Below are 24,369 nucleotides of genomic sequence, written 5' to 3' on the forward strand. Positions count from 1 at the left end.
CTATCTCCCGGATGCGAGCTCACAGCTGCGCGCTCCTAACCGCACGGCCAACTCGCGCGGTATTTTTACCCTTCGGTTTATTGACTTGGCTTGTATAACCTAAAACTTAGGCTAAGTTGGATAATATTTTAAACACCTACATCACTATTTTCACCTGTGTGCAATTATGTTATTTATTTCATTAATATTATGATAATTATTATAATTGAGCATTGTTAACTTATAAGACCCCAACAGACAAGCATTGGTTTTGTGTAGAGTTATACATTTGTTAAATTCACGTTGTTTCCTTTCATGATGTACAGGCCTATTCTTTGTTACATTATAGAGTATTTAGATATAGCCTAAATTTCTTTACCAATTAAGCTCTTCAATAAAGACATACATAACTGTCCCATGCCAAGATATATTGGTAGAATTAGAGCTGTCAAAATGGTTCATAACCCCTTTGATTTATTATCTTGACATGGATCACCCAAAACATAGGTTAGGTTAGGAGAATACTTTAATAATCAGCATTATTTAATGCACTGTTTTTTACTTTCATATTCCAAGATGTAATTGAAGCATTTAAATAAAGCATCATACATTAAAATTTAAAGTTTTACCACTAGAACAGCTGACATGGAAAAGTGATTTGAAAATTCAAACAAATTCATCTTACGTTAAAATCTTCAAAAAAATAAACTGTAGACTTTTCCGATATATCACCAGCATTTCTCCGGCTCGCCAAAATCCATTTCTCCCTAGTTTTAGCGTCTTTGGAACATTTATAAACAATTTGTTTGGTATGGTATGCGATGTGCTATTGCACATCGGAACTCTACACCATTTATAAGTTTTCTGCCTCACTGTCTGCGCAGGATTCATTTTAAGTCTAAAATATACCACTCAGATTATTATCCAATGTATAGACCTCGAATTTAACCATACTAGACACTAACGTAAAGTAGAAATACGCGAAGTGTATCCTGCTTCTCACAGCACACTATGTGTTACTTCGTCTGCTAATTCAGTCAACCTGTACGATGACGTCAGACCAATGAGATCGCGTGCTTGCGTGACGTGACATTTTCGTAGATTTTTATCACGTTTGGAGTTATTATTTGTACATTCTGATCACATTTTTGAATTCTGCATGAAATTTTGAATCAGATTAGCATATTTTTTATTAAAACCCCGGATCATGCATGTTCCCTATTCGTAAGATAATTTTAACTACATTACTGTAGTTTTGGAACCCTCTATGTGCAAAAGCGTAATAAATTTTCAAAAAAATAAAATAATTTGGGAACAAATGGGTTAAGTAATGTGCAATCTAGTGCTACTCCTCAATATGAATTAGGGTCGCTTAAGTCTCCCTTCCCTTTATAAAGGGTTTTTATCGTTGCGAAGTCCGCCATCAATCTGGTATTCTTCCCTCTTTAACACATTCGTTGAATAGGCTAGTAAGGGGTTCAAAGAGAACAGGAGCCAAACTCTTCCAATGTTCATTATAGATCATGTCTGGACCATGAGCTTGGTTATTTTTCAAATTTAAGAGTACCTCCTGTATCTCCTGTGTGCTGAACATATCTATTGGTCCGTCAATTTCGGTGCTATCATTGATTATGCGTGGTCTCGTGTCCTTAAATGTCAAAACCTGTGTGTAATGAGCCATCCACGTGCTCTTGGGAATATTCCGAGGGAATGTTGGTCGTTTCGCCTTGATAGCTATGTAAGGGTTGTTTTCTGCCTCATCTATCTGTCTTAGTGCTGTCTCTTCATAGTATTTCGCTTTAGTTTTCCTTATTAGCTTCTTGTATTCCCTTCTTTTCCAGGCGTACATTGTTAGTGCTTCTTCTTCTAGCGTGTCTGCAGCAGTATGGAGGAGTTTGTTTCATATCTAGCCTGGTAACAGGACCTGTTGAACCATGGTTTTGCTCTTTTCTCGGTTTGACTATATTTTATAGCGGAATTTAGGATAATGTTTTGTAGTTTGCATACTGCACTATCAGTATCACCATCTCGGACATGTAGGGACACCATATCTATTAGTACATTACTCTGATATTACCCGCATGTTGATTTTCCTTGATACCTTCGTAGTTTTAGTGACGGCTCTGGTTCTCTCTCGCAGCATCAGTGTTGTTGCCACTGGTAAGTGCTTCCTGGTTGCTGTGCGTAGAACTGTCTGGGAAATCATTTCGACGTCCTTCATATTGGAAATTATAAGTTCCCATGGAGGGAATTAGATATTTTTCCACCAATGGAGCATATCAAGTTCTTCATATTGGAAAATAACAAATCTATAGTGCTACTTCCATTATGGCATATGTCTTTTCACTTGGTTCGTTAATAAGGCTTAACCCTTCTGTCTTGAGGTATTCCAGAAGTACCTTTGTTTTAGAGTTGTGAATATCTATCCTGCAATTCAGGTCTCCCGTGGGTATTACTAGATCCTGTGGTTGTATTCTATGAAGCCCAGCATTAATAATATCCACAATGTCTTCTGCCTTGTACCGTGGTGGGAAGTATACGCCTATCACTGTGCATAGTTTTGTTTTGACTATTATCATCTCCGGTACTTCGTACAGCAACTTAAAAGGGGCCATTTTGGGTTTTAGAAGGCATGAGATTCCTCCCACTGGTCTACCCGTTTGTCCTTGAGTGGCAGAAACATGCATCGTATAAAAAGTAGGAATATTCCACTCTCTAGTTAGAAAAGTTTCTGTTAAAATGATCAAATCACAGTCTGCTAAATCATCATTTGATAACATATCGAATGCATTTACTGCACCTTCAGCGTTCCATGTCATCACTTTCAATGTGTTACTTGTTTCCTTCCTATAGCCGTATGATTTCTCTTTGGTGTCCTCGAAAAAGAAATCGCCTCACTAAGACACCTTTCGGCCAGAAGTGTGGTTGTTCTACTAACTCTCTCAGTTCGAACGGTATTCCTACTCTGAACGGCTTATTGTTACCGACTGCCTTTAGCTGAGCACATTCAATCTTCCCGGCAAAACCATTCTTTTAAGTGCCCTACAAGATCTGCATCTTTGACAGTTTTGTGTATTCGGCCGACATATAACCAAGCTGATTTATCTCCTGCTCTTAGTTGATTGTTTTCAGGTGTCCTATTTCCAATGATAAATTGTGATTTCTTGTATTTCTTTTTATCTACTATTCTCCACTGAAGGTGCTCTTCATCGCTGTCTGTACCTTGTCGCGTCCAACAGTATGCATATCGGGTAATATTTCGTGATCCGTTTTGGATCTGTTCTGTCTCTATGATCGGGTAAGTTCTCCCATATGGACGATTCCTTTCCCCCATTGGGGTATACCTTTGCTTCGGGTTGTGTTGCGGGTTGAATTTCCTGCCAGTGATGTTTTCCTTGACTAGCCACCTCTCTGAAGCTCTTCATAGAATTGGTTGGGCCTGTTGGTTCCTCGCTATGTTGTTCAGGATTTCTTCCCCTATGTTTCGTTTTGTTGGTATCAGGAGTTATGTCACCTATACCTACTGAGGGGCTTCTGGTATGTTGTCCGGCGACGGTTGTTCTGATATCTGCTAATTCCTTCTTTGTTTCTTCCACCGTTTCCTTGATCATCTTCGGGATGCGATCAGTCAGATACTTTATGAGAAAATTCAACTTCTGATCTATTTCGTTTATTTTCCGGTCTCTGTTGTCATTCCATTTTAGAGCGTGGGGTTTGCAGGTACTGCATAACCAAGTCAGCTTGCAGTTCTTTCTTTTCTTCATATCATATTCACCCCTGATCATGCCGGTACATTCCTGGTGCTGCCATCTGTTGCAGCTCTCACATTCAATGGCGTGGTCTTCATTTCCCACTACCCCCGTGGGTGGGGGCGGTAGAATAACACCCACGGTATCCCCTGCCTGTCGTAAGAGGCGACTAAAAGGGGCCCCAGGGGCTCTGAACTTTGGAGCGTGGGTTGGCGACCACTGGGCCCTCAGCTGAGTCCTGGCATTGCTTCCACTTACTTGTGCCAGGCTCCTCACTTTCATCTCTCCTATCCGACCGCCCTTGGTCAACTCTTGTTCTTTTCCGACCCCGATGCTATTAGGTTTGCGGAGGGCTAGGGAGTCTTCCATTTTCACGCCCTTCGTGGCCCTTCTCTTCCTTTGGCCGACATCTTCATTTTTTGAAGTGTCGGACCCCTTCCATTTTTTCCTTCCGATTAGTGTTATATAGAGGATGGTTGCCTAGTTGTACTTCCTCTTAAAACAATAATCACCACCAATCACCACCTTCATCTCCCACTGGTTTCCTACAGATGTCATACTGCATCTCAGTCATTACCTGCTCCGCTCCTGACTCCGTATTCTCCTTGCTGGTTGTCTTTGTCAAGACGTCAAAATGGAGACTTATTGCTATCCGCAAAGAAAAGTTCAATGTCACTCTCAAACCACAATCCAATGTCCACTCCCCTAGATAATATATGTGCAAGTAATATACCAGTTAGTTGGATATTCCTTGGTCTCGGGTACTTCTAGTTGGAAAAGATCTTGTATCCTTGACGCTACGCTTTATGGCTGATCTATGTCGTTAATTGTCACAGGTAATTATGAACTCTAAGATAGTCAACGGAGTTTTATATCTTACGATTACTCCTTGGCAAATACTTCTTTGCTAAATATTAAAATGGCGGGTCCAACGCAAATTCCGAAGATATCCAAATGTTTCAATTCACCATACGAATAGCAAACCAGACCTGGATAACACTATCTCTCATGAAGGTATACATTTGCACTGCATCAAATAATTATTCGCCTATATTGAATTTTCAAAACACCATTTATCACATGTAAATGATAGCCCTGCGCTATTTCGCACATCCAACTTTGTGAATTCCCAGAGCAGCTTCCGTAGATGTTGTGCGGTAGGCTCGTGATATTTGAAGAGCAAAACCCCTTTGAATCTGTAGCAGTTTAACCTGAGCCCATTTCCTTTCCAAAATACTTCAAAAAGCAGAAACACAGTACAAAATTAGTGGAACGTAGGCTGTGTAATAAACTGCTCGTAGAACCTCCAAGTTAAGACCCCAAGATGGTCTGCAAGCAATCGATAGGCCTTGTAATAATTTACTGGATTTCAGTTGCAGTTTGTTCAAGTGTGCTGTAAAAGTTGTGATAGTACATATATCACACCCCAGAATTATATGTAGAAGTTAGAGATATTATTGTCAGTATTCTATTTTTATTATTATTATTATTATTATTATTATTATTATTATTATTATTATCAGTATTTCATTTGTATATTTTGCCATTTATATTGGTAAGCTGGAAGATATCCACATATGTAGGTATGAGTAACCTGTTTTGCATGAGTGGGAAAACATTGCTTTAATAACTCTGGTAATTTGAATGAGTCATATGGCTGCCCCAGTGCTTGTTGTTGTACCAGGGAAATTCATGAGTCATGTATATATCCCAGCCTGATGAGATGAGCTTGTTGTTGTAGTAGGAAAGTTTGGTGATTCATGTAAAACTCCCGAGTGTTTGTTTATCTCTTGGGAGAAAGGAGAAGTTGAGGGCATGTCTTGACAAGAGGTTCACTCATGATTGGCTAGCAAGCACCAATCCAGACGTATCATCTGACAGGAGGGGGATGTTGATGTCTAAAAAGGTTGATGATACGGCGGCAACCGAGACAGTATGGAAAACATTGTAAGGGACATTGTAAGGGTGATGGTAAGGGTGATTGTAAAGGAACGAGAAGGAAGATAACTACAAGCAGTAACACTGTATGAAGGAACGACAACTGACACACTGTACGAGTAGGAAGTGGTGCTGATACACGGTACTGGAGTGACACGGCTGCAATGGACTGGACTTCAAACGTTCGTGGAGCGTAGTCTTGTTATGTTTGTGGAAAGTGGCCGATTGTGGAGAGTGCTTGCGCATTAAGTATTGTAGCACTTGTGGCGGCCTAGCATTATATGTTGGTGAAAGCTATCTCAGACTTTCCATAAATTTATATGTTGAGGATCGACAGACGTGTGTATATATCTTTACAACAAGTGTTAAAATATGTGAACACAGTAGTACAAGGTACAGTATCTGTGTGATGTGATAACTGCCGATTATGAGAATCGGTAAGTCGAATTGATATAGAGACAGTGAAGGGTATTTATCTTCATACATGTACATTGGTCATACATGGTAACTTAGTTCTCGCTTTCGTTTTCCCACGGTTTTTATTATTGTTGTTGTAAATATGGAGTCTTCCAGCAATATTTTATGTGTGTATTATATGTATAATGTTGTATGTTGATGAGGTGCTCATGCATGGAATTTGTTCAGAATATAGTAAGCTATTTTAGAAGCAGTGTTATTGATGAACCTAGGTGCAGTTCCTACCTAATTAGTCGTTTTCAGGAGGTTAGGTAAGGCCTGCAGCAGATGTGCCAGTACGCAGCATTATGTACACGCCCTGGGATATAAAGTTTATCATGCTCTTATCTAAATTCGAGGGATCCATTCTGGTGAACTCTGGCGCCCATACTACGGACATTTCGGTTAATTATGCTTATTAATTTTATTAAGTTTTTGAGTGATTTTATTTATATTTTTATTCATGATTTTATTATTATTTATTATTATCATCAGAAAAGTTACAAAGTTAAGTGTTTGTCTAGTATGACACCCAAGTATGTTAGCTGATCTTCCAAATGTATATTATGACCATTCATCATAATGTTTGGTTTTTCCAATTTTCTTCTCATGGTGAGTATAGTTTTGGTTTTTAAAGGATTAAACTGCAGTTTATTTTCAGTGCCCCATTGAAATAGAATGTCTAAGGCTGAGTTAGCTCGGTTGCCCAAATCCTGTACGCTATCAGCTTCAATTAAAAGAAGAGCATCATTAGCATAAGCTACGACCTTGCAGCCAGTTGGAAGGGGCAACTGTGGAAGCTCATCATAGAGGATATTCCAAAAACCAGGACTGCAGGCAGATCCTTGTGGGCAATCTTTGTTGATACTTTTTGAAGTGACTGCAGTTCTACTTTCCAATTGCTGAAATAAGCTTGTATTAGCTGAAATATGCCCAATACTATAAGAAACATTTATTATAAAAGGTTCTGAGATTTGTAATGGTAGTTCAAGCCGCTCAAAAAGAGAACTTTGTTTCTTGAAACATTTTCAGTGTATTGAAATTGTAATAAATTTCATATTAGTATTAACCCTCAAATGATTAAACAATAATGTATCGCCCTTTTTGTACACGTCGTCGTGGTCAACGATGATACATCGACTGTTTTGCAGCTGTTCATTAGACACACTCTCGTTATGCGTAGTAACACACAAATGTGCTCTATGTAATATCATTTTAACAGCAGATTACAGTCTCTCTTTTGACTCTAGTTGCTAGGTGGTAGACTGCCGTTTGAATGAACTGCGCAGTCTTAAAATTCAGTCGCTAGGCTGGCTACCTTAAATGCACAGTACAGTATGGCGCCTTGCCGCGTGACGGTGTAGTTCTGTTGTACATGTTGTTTTTATCAGTTATTTTGCTGAAATGATGAGTAATTTAGGTTCAAGTCCCATTTGGAAGATGTTGGATGAATCAATGAGTGACACGAGTGATATGAGTTATAATGACAGTGACATTGACAAACTTCCTGGAAAGCTAGAACGTTTATGCATGATCTGCGGACCTACAAAATATAAAGGGAAAGGTCCCTGTATTGGTGCCTGGATTGTAACTGTGCAGTTCACAGGGAGTGTTACCACAATTTACAGCACTTTTGGAGGCCTGAAAGGAGAGAGCAGTCTAGTTCCAGTAGCTCCTCTGAGTGACTTTGCGGGGGCGTTCTAGTGCTTGTGTGTATATATAAATATCTTAAATTATGTACATATCATCTAAAGTGTTTATATTTTTTTGAAGTGCATAAAATTGTGAAGAACATTGTAATTTGACTTTCTCGGGTAAGTTGAGTATTTTAGTGTCTGGCATGGGTGCAAACATTTTTACGGTAACATTTTGGAACACTTTTTTGGAAACTCAGGATGGCTGTAAAGATATAAGGAAAGGTACAAAGCAAAACTATTTTTATTTCAATAGCCTACAATATTATGATTTAATAAAATGTATTACACTGCATGGTTTTCTTTTAAAACCTATTTTTAAGAATTTTTTACTGAAAGTATACAAAAATCCTGAAAATCATGTGAGCGTAACAGTCGTATAAATGGACCATTTGAGGGTTAACAAGGTGGACATCCATATTTAATTGAATGTGATATATCGAATGAAATATCGATATTTTAGTCTGTCGGAACGTTCCTATTCCTAGCCAAGTTTCATGTCTTTGTAAGGAAATCCTTCACCAGCTGCAGTATGTTTTATCATTTATGCTTAATAAATTTTCAAATTGCTGAGTCAGGTCAGATCCCTTTAGCCATCCATGCAGCTGTTGTGGTTTCCTGGAGAGTGGATGTTTGATCAATTACCTCCTCTTTGGCAAAATCAGACTACACATTTCTCATCATATATGTACTTCGGTGAAACTGTTGAATACTGTAGTTTGAACATTTTTGATGTGTTTTATTCTCCTTTTTCATGTTCTTTAGGTTAATAAAATTTGTAGAAATTAAGTGACAGCAGTTGTCAGTGTTGACGATAGTTTTCTGGAGTATCTGACACTCTGTGAAGTCATTTTTTAAAATTGTAACAGAGCACACACATTGTACATTGATTAGAGAGAATGTGTGATATCAAGAAGTTCACTGGGTGTTTGTACAGAGCTCTATTATAGACGGGTAGTGTTTTGCACTTCACAGCGTGGTAGCGTTTGCAGAGATTATCACAGAGTTCACACTCGCACTTGTCGCCTGGCTCATGGAAGGATTTTAACTTGCAAGCCCTGTGGTGGCTATCTGTGTACTGTCATTGAGGTCACAAAGTGTCGCAGTCAACCATGGCCTCTGTAGAGTAGAATTCTGTCCGGATCTTTTCTTTGCTTCACTTTCCTGCATTAGCCTCTTCCAATTATCCGTAGAGGGTAAATATAGTTTAAATCTCAGCGTTTCAATTAGGGAAGTTTCTCTGGCGAGTTCTTATACTAATCTTGCTCTTGTATCTCTAGAAATGCCAAGGGTTGTTTTTAGGACAAATGCCTTGATCTTTTCTAACATCCTAAGATAGTTTATTGCTAGTTTTTCACAAATAATCTCTATTCCAAAAATCAAGGTAGGAATTATTTTTGAGTCGACTAGAGCCATGGCAGTCTTCAGAGATAATCTATAAAGAAGTTTGATGATGTACATCACCTTTACCGCTGTTGCTCTTTGTCTTATATGTGATCTGTAGGAACGTGCAATCATCTGTAGGGTTAAACCAAGGTATTTGAAGTTGTTTACGATTCGTAATGCGTCTTGCTTGTAAGTCAATACATCTCGTGGGGAAGCGTCTAATGATGTGATGCAGTGAAATGCTAGTAGCAGTTTAGGTAACCATTGTATAGAGTATATAAACCCGTGAACATAACTATACTGTGAAATAATCTGAAACTTTCAAAAGGTAATATCCGTTCAGGTATTGGAATAATTAGAATCTAGGGTCGATACAGCTCCAAAGGAAAATAAAAATCCTAAGGCCGAGCTTTCAGGTAAACACAACGAACAGCTAGGGCAGGAAATTACAGAAGTCAGGGAAGTGAAGAGGTATGTGTGGCTGTTCTGTTCAGTAAGCATGTCCCTCACCAAAGAGATGACAGTCAACTCGGACCATTGTAATATTTGCCCAAAGAAAGTTAACAGCGCCAACGAAGCAGCACTTTAACTTCACAGAAATGACCAAAGGAGAATGCAACATGCTCAAGTTAAAGAACTGCAAGCTGACTTGGTTATGTAGTAAACCAAAAATAAAAATAGTAACAGAAATAGTACAGAAAATATTAAGAAACTTATCTGACCAAATACGAGAGATTTTAGAAAGCATGAAATCTGGTCTGCTAAGCAAAATCTGAGAAGAAATTCGTAATGTGCTCGGCAAAGAAGTTGATTCAGTTTCCATACAAACAGCAGCAGAAAATAAAGCCCTGAATCCACCAGATAAAAACACCTCTACTCACCAAAGCAACACCAAGGGTTCAGGTATACAAGACTCTCATGAAAGTAATAAAAGAAAAAGATGATGAGTCTCACAAAGGACAGAAGAAAAGAAAGAGAAGAGAAGCAGAGACAATCCAGTACACAAGGAAAACAAAACAGCAGGAAAGTTTAATCAACATGGTAATCAACAAGGAAGAAGCATTACCTGGTAGTAGTCAGTAGCTTGTACCCTCTTCCCAGGCTGAAATGCAAGAAGGCAGAAACAATAGCCCTTCTTGGACAGAGGTCATCAACCGAAAATACAGGCTAATAAGTCCGACCCCAACAATTATAGGTACAAAACAAACCATATCTGAAGATGGTGAGACAAGGGAATGCTCCTTCCACCCTTGCAAACACAGCTGAGCCAACAATAGACATCCACATTGATTTAGCATTTTTCCATCAGTTCTCACATGCATTTCGCCTGCACGTTATCTCAGGCTTGGTTTCTCAAACTTTTTCGCTCCCACTCCTCTCCTAGCCATTCGATGTGATGGTGTTTCTACAAAGGCAGACTTTCGGCCTGAATTTTTGACACAGTGATTTCATTCTGTTTTGAATTGTTATAAAACCAAAATTTTGTAGACTAAGAGGTCCGCAACCTCACTATGTGCACTTATTGTTCGTTTCCATCTATATCAATTTTCATTTCTTTTCTTAAGTTAACACAGGTTTTTTTTTTTTTTTTTGCTTTACGTCGCACCGACACAGATAGGTCTTATGGCGACGATGGGATAGGAAAGGCCTAGGAACTGGAAGGAAGCGGCCATGGCCTTAATTAAGGTACAGCCCCAGCATTTACCTGGTGTGAATATGGGAAACCACGGAAAACCATCTTCAGGGCTCAACAGTGGGGCTCGAACCCACGATCTCCCGGATGCAAGCTCACAGCCGCGCGCCTCTACGCGCACGGCCAACTTGCCCGGTAACACAGTTTTTAGATTCAATTATGTTTTGTATTAACTCCTGTTTTCACTGAATTTTATTGCAGCGAGTTATTTATTGCTCCATATGATGATGTAAATAATGTATATTGTGCTGTTTTTTTTTTTTTCATCATGTGTGTCTTTTTTTTTTTTCATTTGTTCCTTCATTATGTTTTTTGGCACATTTTTAGCTTATTATGTAAATTTCTTCAACCTCCCTATTTTTACTGAAGATGGCTCAAACGAGTCGAAACATGTTTGAATTTGATTACTCCATTTAATGATGGAATTATATGATGTATTGAATTAGGAGGATACACTTAATTTTACCTTCGTAAAGTTTAACCACTTGTTAAACATTATTATGTATCAACTTCCTTAAATCATAAGTTCACAATGAACTGTCGTATTATTCACCTCATTCATAGTTATCAGTTTAAGATTTTTTTGCCACATGTTAATTTTTATACATGACCTTTTAAGATTCTTTTTAATATAGTCCTATTTTAACATTAGTTCATAAGTCAATCAGGTGCCTGATTTTATTTTAAAGTCAAATCATGGCTGATGATGCCTGCAAAATTAAGGTGAAACATGTACAATATTTTGAAATAATATGTCAGTGAACAGTTTAATAAGGACAAGGTACTAATAGTCTGTGTTTAGTACATTGATGAGGTGGATACAATAATAAAATAACCTATTGTTATTATATAAAGTAGCTGGTAATACGAGATGCAGTGTTTGAAATTCGACCGGTAAATGTATCGATAACAACATTATCGTTTATTAGCATGTTTTTGTCACCTTTTCGATCTCGATGTTCCCAAACAAATAGTAGGCTGTGATTTTGAAGAAAAAAATCAGTGAAAAGGAGCAGGCTGTGAATTTGTATACAGTATAACAACTTTAGTAAGTGCGTCGTAGCAGTTGAAAGGCTTTGTTTGTGTGTGGGTGTAACATTGGCAGTAGTTCTGAAACTCGTGGAATAGTGTGACGAATTTGTAAGCGATTTAGTATTTCTGGTGGTGTTCATAATGAGTTCAACTAAAAAACGAGCACCTGTTTTGTGGCAAAGCAGGAAAAGATAGCTCAGTGTTGTCTGTCCCAGCCTTGATGGATGATTCAGTGGGATGTAATTTTGGTAATTTGGTCATTTCACAGTTAGTGTTACAAAATACTAATTCAAACTTGTGTAGCATTCAGTTCTGACAATGCTCCAGCATGATTGGAAAGGAAAACTAACACACACAGATCGATACTTAAACGATTCCAATCGTCATTCTTGCCAGAAGCACGCCATGATGAAGACCTTGGTGGATCACGCTCTTTGTGTCTGTGACCCAGAGTACATCGAGAAAGGATGACTGCATCTTGATCAACCTTACAAACCAATGGCTACATGGTAAAAGAGGTCAGGAGGGCACTACAGAATCTGGTGTGCGGGTCCAGTGGCGTTTGGGCTTTAGGACTACAGGAAAAGTTCCATTGTCCAGCTGCCAATGCCAAGCCTCCGTTTATGGAGAAGGGTCAAGCCAAGCCTGCACTTTAGCTGGGATTAACGTCTTCTTCTTTTCTTCATCCCTTGGGTGTCACGGCATTGTGGTGGTGGTCACTTATGTCGCTTTTATTCTAGAGTAAAACATAATGATAATCAAAGAACATACATGCTAGGATAATATAGTGATTACAGTATACTAGGTTTGAATGTGGGCTGTGGGTTCCACTCTCTTGTCGTTGTAGCCAATCTTATGTGATTGTTGTCCGTGTGCTTCTTGAGGGACGGGTCACCTGTTGTAACATAACATAGAATGTAGCTCGAATATGTACAGTTTTTTTTTTTAAATTGTTGAGTGATGTTTATGTGTTTTTGGTGTGGTAGAAGCCTTAGAAGGGGTGGGGTAGGCCCATTATCTTCAATTCCTGTGGCTGAACAGTATCATGGGGTATTTTTTGTATTGGTCTGGGTCGTACCTTCCAATGCTCCTGATTAAGGGATTGATTTGGTTGCTCCACGCCTTGGTGTACATTCACAGCGTTTGCTTTCTAAGATGGTGTCTTATAGAGCGAGTGTTTGTTTAGAGTGCAAAGGTCCTTCATTACCATTCCGTAAGGGAGTTTTGCCACTGCCCGTAGGCATTTATTTTGTATGTATTTGAGACTGTTAAGGTTGGTTTTGGCCGTGTATCCCCATGGTGGGGCAACATACATGATGATTGGCCTGATTAGGGCTTTATACATGTTGACTGCTATCTTGGTGTTTATATAGGATTTGCTGTTCAGTATGGGGTACAGTTTGACTAGTGTAATGTGTACTTTTCGCCTTATGTCTCTGACATGATGTAGCATCGTTAGCTTTTTGTCCAGGATTACCCCTAGATAATTAGGTCTTTCATGCCATTCTATTTGTTAAATAGTGTCAGTGGTTTGATGTTGGCTGGTTTGTGTGTGCTTCTGTTTTTACGTGTGAACATCACTGCCTGTCACTTCTCTACGTTGACTACTTTGATGTGCCATTTTGTGAGCCACGGTTCTAGTGTGTGCAACGCTACCTGGAGCCTCTTTCGGGTTCACAGGAACTGAGGGTGCTGGACTGTTATTGCGGTGTCGTCCGTATAGAGGTACGTGGTAGTGAGCTCTGCTGTCGGCATATCATTGGTATATAGGACTAATGCTCTCGACATTGGAGTGAGTTTGTTAAGCAAAAACTCGGAACAACCCAAAGAGCTATGGAACGGTTCATGCTAGGCTTCACCAAGAAAGACAGGAAGAGAGCAGATTACATCAGGTCAGTCACAAAGGTCAGTGACTTTTTACAATGGGCTTTTACCCTTAAATGGCAGTGGGCAGGCCATGTTGCTCGGAGAGCTGATGGTAGGTGGACAAAACTTGTGCTTGAGTGGAGTCCGAAAGATCATCTGAGACCTAGGGGAAGACCACCGGACAGATGGGATAAAGACATCTGTAAGATTACTGGGATCAATTGGCAGAACATCGCTCAAGACCGTCCCAGATGGAGAGACCTCATGAAAACCTACCTTGCTTCGGACTTAAAGAGGCCACATCGTAAAAACGATTGAATATGGCTGATAGTGATAGTGATAGGACTAACAGGATCAGGCCTATTAGTGAGCCTTGGGCTATGCCCACTCTGATATTTCGCGTACTTGATAGAATGTTATGTACGTGTACTTGAAATTTCCATGACTTGATGAGTCTTCCAGATCCTTGGTGGAACTTGTAATCTATCAGCTTTGCCAGCAGGCCTTCATGCCACACTTTGTCGAATGCCTTCTGTATGTCTAGGAATACCATGTCCGTGTCTCTTCGCTTGTTAAACCCATGTTCTAGGAACAGCGTAAAGAGTTGTGTGGAGGAATGTCCGTTCAATCAATCAATAAATATTCTGAAGGCTAATGCCTTGTCAATGCAACCACTCTTTTCTTTCATTGGCTGTTCATTTCAGTTCTATGTAATTGACACAACGTAACCTCTTCTTGATGTCGTCCAAATACTTCATCCTAGGTCTTCCTCTGTCTTTCTTTCCCAGCATTTTCCCTTCAAGTATATTAGTGATGAAAGTATTTTGACTGACATGTTCAATAAATTTTAATTTTCTGTTTTCCATTTCGTTTAAAAATCTTCTCTCTGTTCGTTACGGAACCTAAATTGTTCGTTCCTTAACTCTTTCCGCTCGTATGTCGACAACAGGTTGACATACTTATTAAATTAATAATTGTTTATTAATCAACCACCTATTCAGTACATATCCTTCTTAAAATTAGGATTATAAACAACGATATAATACTAATTTTAAGACTTTTATTATTAATAGATGGTTGATTAATAAACAATTATTAATTTAATAAGTATAGTGAATTTCAATACGGATTTTCAATGATACTAATTACTTGCAACGGGTCGACAGCCACCGTTCAGGGCTAACATGTGTGTCGAGGATGAAATATTGTGAAAATTTTGACTGAATTTACTGACAGTGACCATGAAAGTGATGAACTTTTCGAGACAAGTGATGAAAGTTATCTGATTGATGATGATAATGATAGTGATGCATGTAATGTTGGGGGAGGTGATAAGTCAGTAAGTGGATTTATAAGCCATGGCAATAGGCCTGTTACTATGGGATGATGGGACATATATTTCAGGGAATCAAAATCTATACCTTCTCCTTTGCTGTCATAACCTGATCCCACATATCCCCAACTATCTAGGTACGTCCATATTTTGCAATCCCTGACCCATACCGTATAGAAAATTTTTTTCTCTTTCAGGTATGACATGCTTATATTGGACAAGGGCATTTAACCATAGAAAGGTGGTGGTCATGAAATATCAAGGACCACAAACATTGAGAGTGTAATGTAATGTGAAGCAGAATGACATACCGGTATTAAGATTGTCAGACTGTGACTCACAAGGTTGAGGTGCTGGCCTTCTGACCCCTACTTGGCAGGTTCAATCCTGACTGTCTGGTGGTATTTGAAGGTGCTCAAATACATCAGCCTTATGTCGATAGATTTATTGACATGTAAAGGAACACCTGCGGGACAATTCCGGCACCTCGGCGTCTCCGAAAACTATAAAAGTAGTTAGTGGAAAAGCCAATATCATTATTATTATTAATGCATATTAACAGGGGTGTAGAGCCTCCGTAAATCAGACGGCAGCGCGTGGGCCTCTCACCGCTGGATACCGTGGTTCAAATCCCGGTCACTCCATGTGAGATTTGTGCTGGACAAAGTGGAGGCGGGACTGGTTTTTCTCTGGGTACTTCGGTTTTCCCTGTCATCTTTCATTCCAGCAACACACTCCATTTTCATTTCATAGCATCTATCATTCATTAGTAAATCACTTTGGGAGTGGCAACCCCATTGTACTAATAGCCTATATATGATTCATTCATTACATCCCTGACCCGGTCGATGACTGGAAAACAGGTTGTAGGTTTTTCATTAATAGGGGTCGAAAAATACTGGCGCCTGAATTTTCAAATTTGGTTTTGGTATTTTTTGAAATCCTGAGTTCCCTTACATGTACATTCCCACCACTTTACAAAGTAACAAGTCGTGTGGTGTTTCACGTTTTTTCTGTAGCTCATACAAAGTGCACTGGGAAAGTTTTGCATTACGCAAAAACGGTTGGCTGGACAAAACACCCCTGTTATGGTGAGGGATGAAAAGAGGGGTGAAAACCGGTCTAGAAGACAGCAAGGCACAACCTTCACACCAGTTCTTACCAAGCAGTATGATTGAAAGAAAGTTAAGACGTCATTGTGGTCTCAAGGTGAATATCGCGCAATTATCCGCTACAGTTTTGCTCGTGGATTAACTGTTGACCAGTGCCTGGAGGAAATGACTCTTGTGCTGGGGAAAGACTGTCCACATCGGACAACAATTTTCTGCTGGTACAAAGAGTTCCAGAGGGAAAATATTGTGGTTGAAGACGATTCTCGTTCTGGGCGACCTTCTGAATCAGTGACTGAGGAAAACATTGAAGCTATGAAGAAAATGTTGCAGCAAGAGAGGCAGTTGATATATCAGCAGGTAGAAGAGACCCTCCACATCCCTGCTCCAGCTATTCATTCATTTCTACATGACCATCTCTATGTTAGAAGGGTTTGTTCCCTTTGGGTGCCCCATTCACTTTCAGAGGAACAAAGGGCACATAAAGTGAAATGGTGCCAAACAGTTTGAAAATGGGACTTCGCGTAACGTCAATAGTATCGTTACAGGTGACGAAACTTGGCTTTGTTATTAAGATGTCCCAACAAAATCCCAGAACAAGGTGTGGCTGTTTGAAGAGGAGGGTACACCTGTGACTTTGCAAATATCAAGGTCAGTGAAGAAAAGGATGATTGCAGAATTCTTCACTAAACGGGGCATCCTGACTCGGGTTGTGCTAGAAACACAAAGGACAGTTACTGCGAAGTGTTACAGTGAAACTTGTCTGCCTCAGGTCATCCAGGCTCTCAAGCAGCTCCGTCCAAGGTCACGGCTCAACACATGGCTCTTGCATAACGACAATGCTCCAGCACATCGTGCTAATGTAACAATGGATTTTCTTGCCAGATCAGGGTTGACTGTGCTTGATCACCCTCCATACAGTCCTGATCTTGCTCCATGTGACTTTCAACTCTTCCCAGAAGTGAAGATGAAGCTGAAAGGGCGGCGTTTTGCATCCGACGAGGAGCTTCTCGCAGCATGGGATCAAGAGTGTGAAAATGTAACCGAAGAAAAGTGGCAAAGTTGGAGAAGTGTATTGAGTGTGGTGGAAATTATTTTGAAAAGTAAAGCGTTCACTCACATTGCAAAACTTTCCTAGTTCCCTTTGTATATTCTAATATGTGCAATAAAACATTTTTAGTGCTTTTGGCAGTCTTGAATTCTGTAATTGCTCTTCGCACTTTGGAACTAGACGTTTCAGCTCTGTGCGAGAGCTGCCTAGTGGTCACGGGAGATATCGTGGTAACCTGTCAAACAAGTATCTTTTCATGTGGACATATAACACATCGAATACCATTACAGGTGATCACCTATCCGTAGCCGATTACAAAGATCAGACAAGAGTTGTGGAGAAATGCAGAGAATTGCTACGTTAAATAATTCCACAAACACTACATTACCGCCTTCCCGTGACTAGCCGTTCCTAAATTATTGCCTCCAAAGCAGTGGTGCTAAATTCCCGTCGAATTAATTTTTTGCATTTAGAACATATGGAATGATGTGTTTATCAATTCTCGTATTTTCACCGAACATTATTTATACCTTTAATTTAATCACAGCATCTTGGTATTGAACGGTTTGCACTTTAGAAATACGGTTGTTTTTATTCCTGCACGTTTATGGAAAATTGACAATGTAGCATCAGACATCGACGCCCGCGAACTCTGAAGCCATTTAACGCTGGTGTATTTTACGTTCCTATGTTATACTTGAGAAAAACGGCAAAATGAAATGAACAAAGCCGCACAGATTGACTGATGTGAGCAAAAAACAGTGTACTCTTTCAGATTTCTTTGTAAATAGGGCCCATAAATGTAACACAAAGTGATACAGAAGTGAGTGAATGTGAGAAAACACTTGATGGAAGTGCCGATTGTAGTGTTCAGGACGACTATGACCAGTATGAATTTATTAAATTCATTCAATTAAAAATACGTCGAAATTTCAATTTTCAGCCAAATGCAAATTTTAGCACTTTTAGTGAAGTGTGTAAAGAAAATGAATGCTAATATGTTACAGCATATGAATGCATTGTTCATGGCATCTTATCATATTGCAAAGAATAACAGACCCTACACTGATTTTGAAGGTTTGGTTACATTGTTAAGCAAGTTGAATGTTACTGATTCAGAGAAGTATGTGAATGATACACAATGCAGAGAATCGTAGCTTGAATTACTACCGTGACTGTGCTATGAAGAAGGAATTCTGAAGTGTAAACTATGCAGTAACTTTCGTAGTATTGCCGACAAAAATTGTAAAGTTGTATCCGGATTTTCAGGACCGTTTAAACTGGAAACTTATAAAACCTACGAAAAATCCTATCCTCACTTGAAGTGTCAGGAGGCTGAAAAAAAAAATGGCATAACAGCCCCAAGGGGCCTTGGCCTACCAAGTGACCACTGCTCAGCCCGGAGGCCTGCAGATTGAGGTGTCGTGTGGTCAGCGCAACGAATCCTCTCGGCCGTTATCCTTAGCTTTCTTGACCGGGGCTGCCATCTGACCGTCAGATCGCTCCTCAGTTGCAATCGTGTAGGCCGAGTGGACCTCAAACCAGCCCTCAGATCCAGGTAAAAATCCCTAACGTGGCCGGGAATCGAAATCGGGGCCACCGGGTAAGAGGCAGGCACGCTACCCCTACTCCTCGGGGCCGGCAGGAGGCTGAAAGTTTCATGAGAAATCCTGAATGTGCATTTTTTAGCGAATTGCGTAAAGAAAATGAATGCTAATATGTTACAGCATATGAATGCATTGTTCATGGCATCTTATTGTATTGCAAAAAATAACAGAGCCTATACTGATTTTGAAGGTTTGTTTCCATTGTTAAGAAAGTTGAGTGTTACTGATTCAGAGAATTGTGTGAATGATACATAATGCAGATAATTTATTTCATACATTGCCTCAGATCTTCGTGAAGATTTTATATGTGGCATTAAGGAACGTTCATGTCATTATCTTACTCGATGTATCAACAGATAAATCTGATGATGAGGAGCTGATACTTTATATTAATATCTGAAAACATTGAGAACTTGGTAAAATGTTCGTGTTGCACGTCAACTCCAACTCTTTGTTCTACACTCACTGAAAAATGTGAAACTTAAAAATCATTGATGAAATTGATTCTATACTCAGGAAACTATATGTTTTATCGACATTCGCCAAAACGACTTCGCGAACTGAAGAAAATTTCGGTGTTGCTGGAATGTGCAATATCTAAATTGGAGTACTTGCACCAAGTTAGATGGGTAGCAAGCAAATTAAATGCTGGGAATGCCTAGTGGTGCATTTAGAGAATATTTCTGAAAGGAAAGGTGAAGACGGAATCACGGCGAAAGGTCTTCTACAAAAGATCAAGGACTTCAAATTTGTCATCACAATTTGCTTCTTGTATGACTATGTTCACTTGTATTTCTGATGCATGATCTGATTTTAAGTCAGATAAGAGTGCATGCAAATAATGCAATTAATTCATTGCAGCAACTTCACAACACCAAGGGAGCAATGGCAGTAAAGTTTGTTTCTGCTATAACACTTTCAGGAGTTTTCAGTGGATTACAGTTATCAGGTGTGTTGAATAAGAAGTTCACGAGTGACCAGGAACATATTTTGGTGAGTGGGATTACCTTTCTGAAAGACACATTTCTTCAAAATGAGGACATTCAAAGTGCCACTGGTGTAATTGACACATTTCTGGTCATCAGGAAAACAACTGGAAAATTATGGCAGTAGTGAAATACAGCTTCTTAACTCATTTTTCAAAATATCTTTGAATTGAGGAGAACAACATAGAAGACATACTGAGTGAGTGGTACAGGTTCAAAGTAGTCGGGGAAGGTCTTCTGCTGAATGATCTACTTGAAAAATCACGGACTGTGAAAGGACGATTTCCAATTTTAGGAAAGCTCCTTAGTATACAGTGGCAACAATTCCTGTATCGACTCATCGTGTGAGCAAGGGTTTGGCACGTTGAATATTCTTAAACAAAAACTGCGAACCAAGGTTGCCGAGAAGAACTTCTAGTGATCTCATGATGATATCTTTGAATTAACCATCTTTAAAGGACTTTGATGCAACAAAATGTATTGATTGTTGATGTCTGATAGACAATACTACTTAAGGTCACATTTCATAAACAATACGTAGCTTTATCCTAGTCTAACATGTGGTTTACATAATGTATATTTACAAAAAAATGTGTTGGCTCCTGGCTGGCTACTGAATTATTCCTATTTTTTTCTACTGTACATATTACGATTACCGGTGCCGGTATATTAAGATTAAAATGTTCCCTCCTTCACTGGAAGATTTCAATTTAAATAATAAAGAGCAAACAACCAAATTTTATCAAAAAGTGTGCAGATGACATAAGGTTATAATAATGTTATTGATTTTACATCCAACTAATTACTTTATGGTTTTAGGGGCGCCGAGTTACCGGATGTCCCACAGGAGTTCTTTAATGTGCCAGTAAATATACTGAAACTAGGCTGACGCATTTCAACACCTTATAATACCACCGGACAGCCAGGATCGAACCTGCCTAGTTGGGTGATCACATAAGGTTGGCTGTAAGTAGTTAATACCGGTATAGGCCTAAAGAATCTTATGATAGCCTCAAGATAATTACTAGTACCCAAGAAATGTGTAATATCATAAAGTTTGTAATCTAAAGGTAATCTCCAATCTTTAAATGCGACTATTTACTACTGTTTACCTTCAAGGTACATTCACACCAGATTCAGATTGAACAAAATATTTTAACAAACCGCTTCGATGTTAGATTTTCATCAAAACTTTTATTAAAAAACCCCAAGTATTTTAATTTGAAAATATTTGTCCATAATAATGGTTCTAAAGGGCCGTTATTTACTATAATTCCAGTAATGTTTGCATGGCTATATACAGGACACGAGTAAGATAGAGAAATGCGTTCACTGTCATGGTAGACTGCTAACTCTGTCGTCACGGTTTTCCATCATGCAGTGCTACCTCCAGTATATATTAGAGTTCAATGCTTATTCGCACAAAACAAGTACAGGTGAAAGGTGACAAATGAATAATATTATGCTCAGCACCGTTCAGCAAAGCGAAATCATTTTAATGCTACACATACTCACTTGATCGTTAACTTTAATGCCACGGTAGTTAACGAGCTTGTTACAGTGTTCTGTGACACAAGATTTCCATAGTGCCACATTAAAAGCTTAATAGGGTGTGAACCAACATTCTGTTAGTGAATTTTTAAATGATGTTGAAACTGGGAGAGTCAGAAGTACAAATTACGTTGTTAACTTATATTTCTGAAATAATCTGTCTAATCTTATTCCTAAAAATAGAGAAAATTATTTTAATAATGATATGACTTCTAAATCTGATTTATAAGTAATTCTTAGTTGTGCACAAAATCTGCTCTTTACCTTGATACAGTGAATCCTCGTTTGTGCGTTCCTCATTAACACATTTTCCGTTAGCACGTAAATTAGAAGTCCCAATTCTCATCGTATTAAGTCGATATAATATATACCTCACTTATCGCGTCACGAATTTTCACTATTACCGCTTAGTAGATCACATTTTTCCTAGGCCTGAACAGGTTACTGTGTTTTTCATCCCTTCTAAAAAAAATTTGTTTTCCAATTCGGGTAGGAGCTGTTGCCACAGTTGCGTGATTACAGTAAAAGGCCTTCCTGGACTTCAAAGGATAAGTTGCACTTACTGGGAAATTAACATACTTCATATTTTTATTATTTAATTTTTTGAATTGTATTTGAATTGATTTCTTATATATTGGTACCTCTGACATGAATAATAATACTTACTGGGAGCAAGCCGTTAGCCTCAGGAATGTTCAGTTTTCTTTGCCGGTTAGCAGCGAGATTGGTTAATAGCATAGCGAGCCTGTTTGTGCTTGTGTTTCACATTCCATTCAGAAGGTAGAAATGTATTTTGTGTTGAGTGCTACAGTGAAGTGCAGCTAATATTTGTCGCATGATACGGTACCGGTAGCCTATATCTGGATTAGGAACATAATTGTGTGAAATTGACTAGCATGGTGCATATTTATCTTGTGATAGCCTAATTATGGATATGGAAAATGTTGTAAAATTCCTTAATAATGAAGACAAAATTAAAATCGGTCAGAAAGTGGACTGGCATAAGTGTGCATTCGCGTAGAGGTCGCAATTATTGAAACTCGCACCTTTGAGTTTTGACTCGATCACTCAAGTTGGTTGAAGATTTGTTCAATTCAAAATGGCGGCCAAGTCATTCCTCGCATTTGCACTTGATAGAGTGTAACCTTGAATTCATCGTCTTAAGAGTGTGACCAGAAAATGTTTAATAACCCACTGCTCTGAAATAAAAGTCTCGCACTATTTGTTTTAGAAAGAACGTGATCTGCAATAATACTTCAATATTTTTGTTGGCCTCTGTGAACATGTTTCTATATTGTTGTCTGGTATTTTGACACCATTCATTGTACTGGTATTTGATAATCCCCAGCAGAAAGGGTTTTCATATTTGTTCTCTCGTCTTTTTCACACCTTTTAATACTTTCCTCACCTTTAGAAATGGTAGATAGGCCTATAGTTTTCTCTGTACTCATGGATACATGGCATAAAATGCCCTCTTGTCGAAAAAAGTGGTATCTTTTGTTTCCATATCCCTGTTGGATAGCTTTTATTCATATATTCATTAGTACGTTTTCTCACTTAACACATTCTTTCTCCTTGTCTCCTGCAGAAACGTCTTGACGAGGTTTCACTGTATGTGTATAGCTCGTGTTCAACTGTAATTATATGATATCTCTTCTTTGTGTTCACAGTACTGCTTGCAGAGAATGGTCGCCTGAAGAATTTAAATGGTGTTATCAACGCATTTAAAAACATCATGTCAGCATATCGTGGAGAGGTTGTATGCGAAGTAACTGCTGCAAAGGTAAAACAGTATCTTAAAAATTACTTTTTATTGGTCACCACCTTGTTATGTATGTGTATCATTTATTTGCACTTCATGAGGGATATCTTTTCATAATTGAGGCTATCTTCGTGGTCTAACCAACATTTTTAGATGAAGTACAATACCTTATAATAGCCCTTTATGACACCGGAATCTGGTGCACAAATGTGGTATGCTGCCACATTGTGAATGTGAGTGGCAAACAGCTTTGGCCACTGGAGATACTGAGTTTAAGCCATTATAGGCTGATATTGCACTTCATACAAAAACATAAGTTAGGCCACTATTGCTCTGTTAGCCTCAATTGACTGTTTATGCCTTTAATCATTCAGTCTGCAGACTTCTATGACTGAACTGTGTGTCTCTTTAATCTTCTATTTGCAGCTAGCATTGTGGGCTCATTCCAGAGGAGTGTGACAGGCTTTGGCAGCCGGCACAATTCCTATCCTCACCGCTAGTTGGGGTCTTCATTCATTCCATCCCTGACCTGTTTGAATGACTGGAAACAGGGTGTGGATTTTCATTGTGGGCTCATGTTCTATGCTTTGAAAACCTAGAATTTTGACTTGAACCATCATTTCAGGGACACCTCGTGCTTTTTCCGCCCTTCATTCATCTCTTAGGTAATTCAACTTCCTCAGATGACTCCACTGGTTAATACCTATGGCTTCCTTCGACGTGTTCATTTCCCTTGTTATGGATACTTTTATGCCATTGTCCTCTCTTCATATTGTAACATGGCTGGCCAAAAGTATGATTAATAATACCCAATTGGTGCCGTTTAGTTAATATTAATGGTACTACAAGAGAAGCAAAAATTAGAAGAGGAGTGCGACAAGGTTGTTCACTGTCACCATATCTCTTTAACCTGTTTATAGAAAATGCAGTTAGAGAAATTAAAGAGCACACTAAAGGGGTGAATTTTAATGGTATTCAGGTGCGCAGTATCTGCTTTGCGGATAATATTGCTCTTTTAACTAATTCTGAAAAGGATACGAGTAAGATGCTAGGAACATTCAACAAATCCTTAGAAAAATACAAACTAAAAATAAATATAAAGAAAACAAAATTCGTAGTAGTAGACAAAAAGAAGCCTACAGGCAGAAAACACTTATAAATTAAATAACACACCGAT

The 24,369-nt window shown here is 38.9% G+C and overlaps 1 protein-coding gene across 1 annotated transcript in view; it reads left to right on the plus strand.

Annotated features, from left to right (window-relative positions):
- The window catches only part of ATPsynO (ATP synthase subunit O, mitochondrial), a 120,129-nt gene that overhangs the window by 76,127 nt on the left and 19,633 nt on the right, over positions 1 to 24,369 (plus strand). Inside the window, exon 5 of the mRNA XM_067137494.2 lies at positions 23,101 to 23,213. Coding sequence (XP_066993595.1) covers positions 23,101 to 23,213 — 113 coding nt within the window. The remainder of the gene's footprint in view (positions 1 to 23,100; positions 23,214 to 24,369) is intronic.

This window comes from Anabrus simplex, chromosome 1, assembly GCF_040414725.1.
Source record: "Anabrus simplex isolate iqAnaSimp1 chromosome 1, ASM4041472v1, whole genome shotgun sequence".
Classification (NCBI taxonomy): domain Eukaryota; kingdom Metazoa; phylum Arthropoda; class Insecta; order Orthoptera; family Tettigoniidae; genus Anabrus; species Anabrus simplex.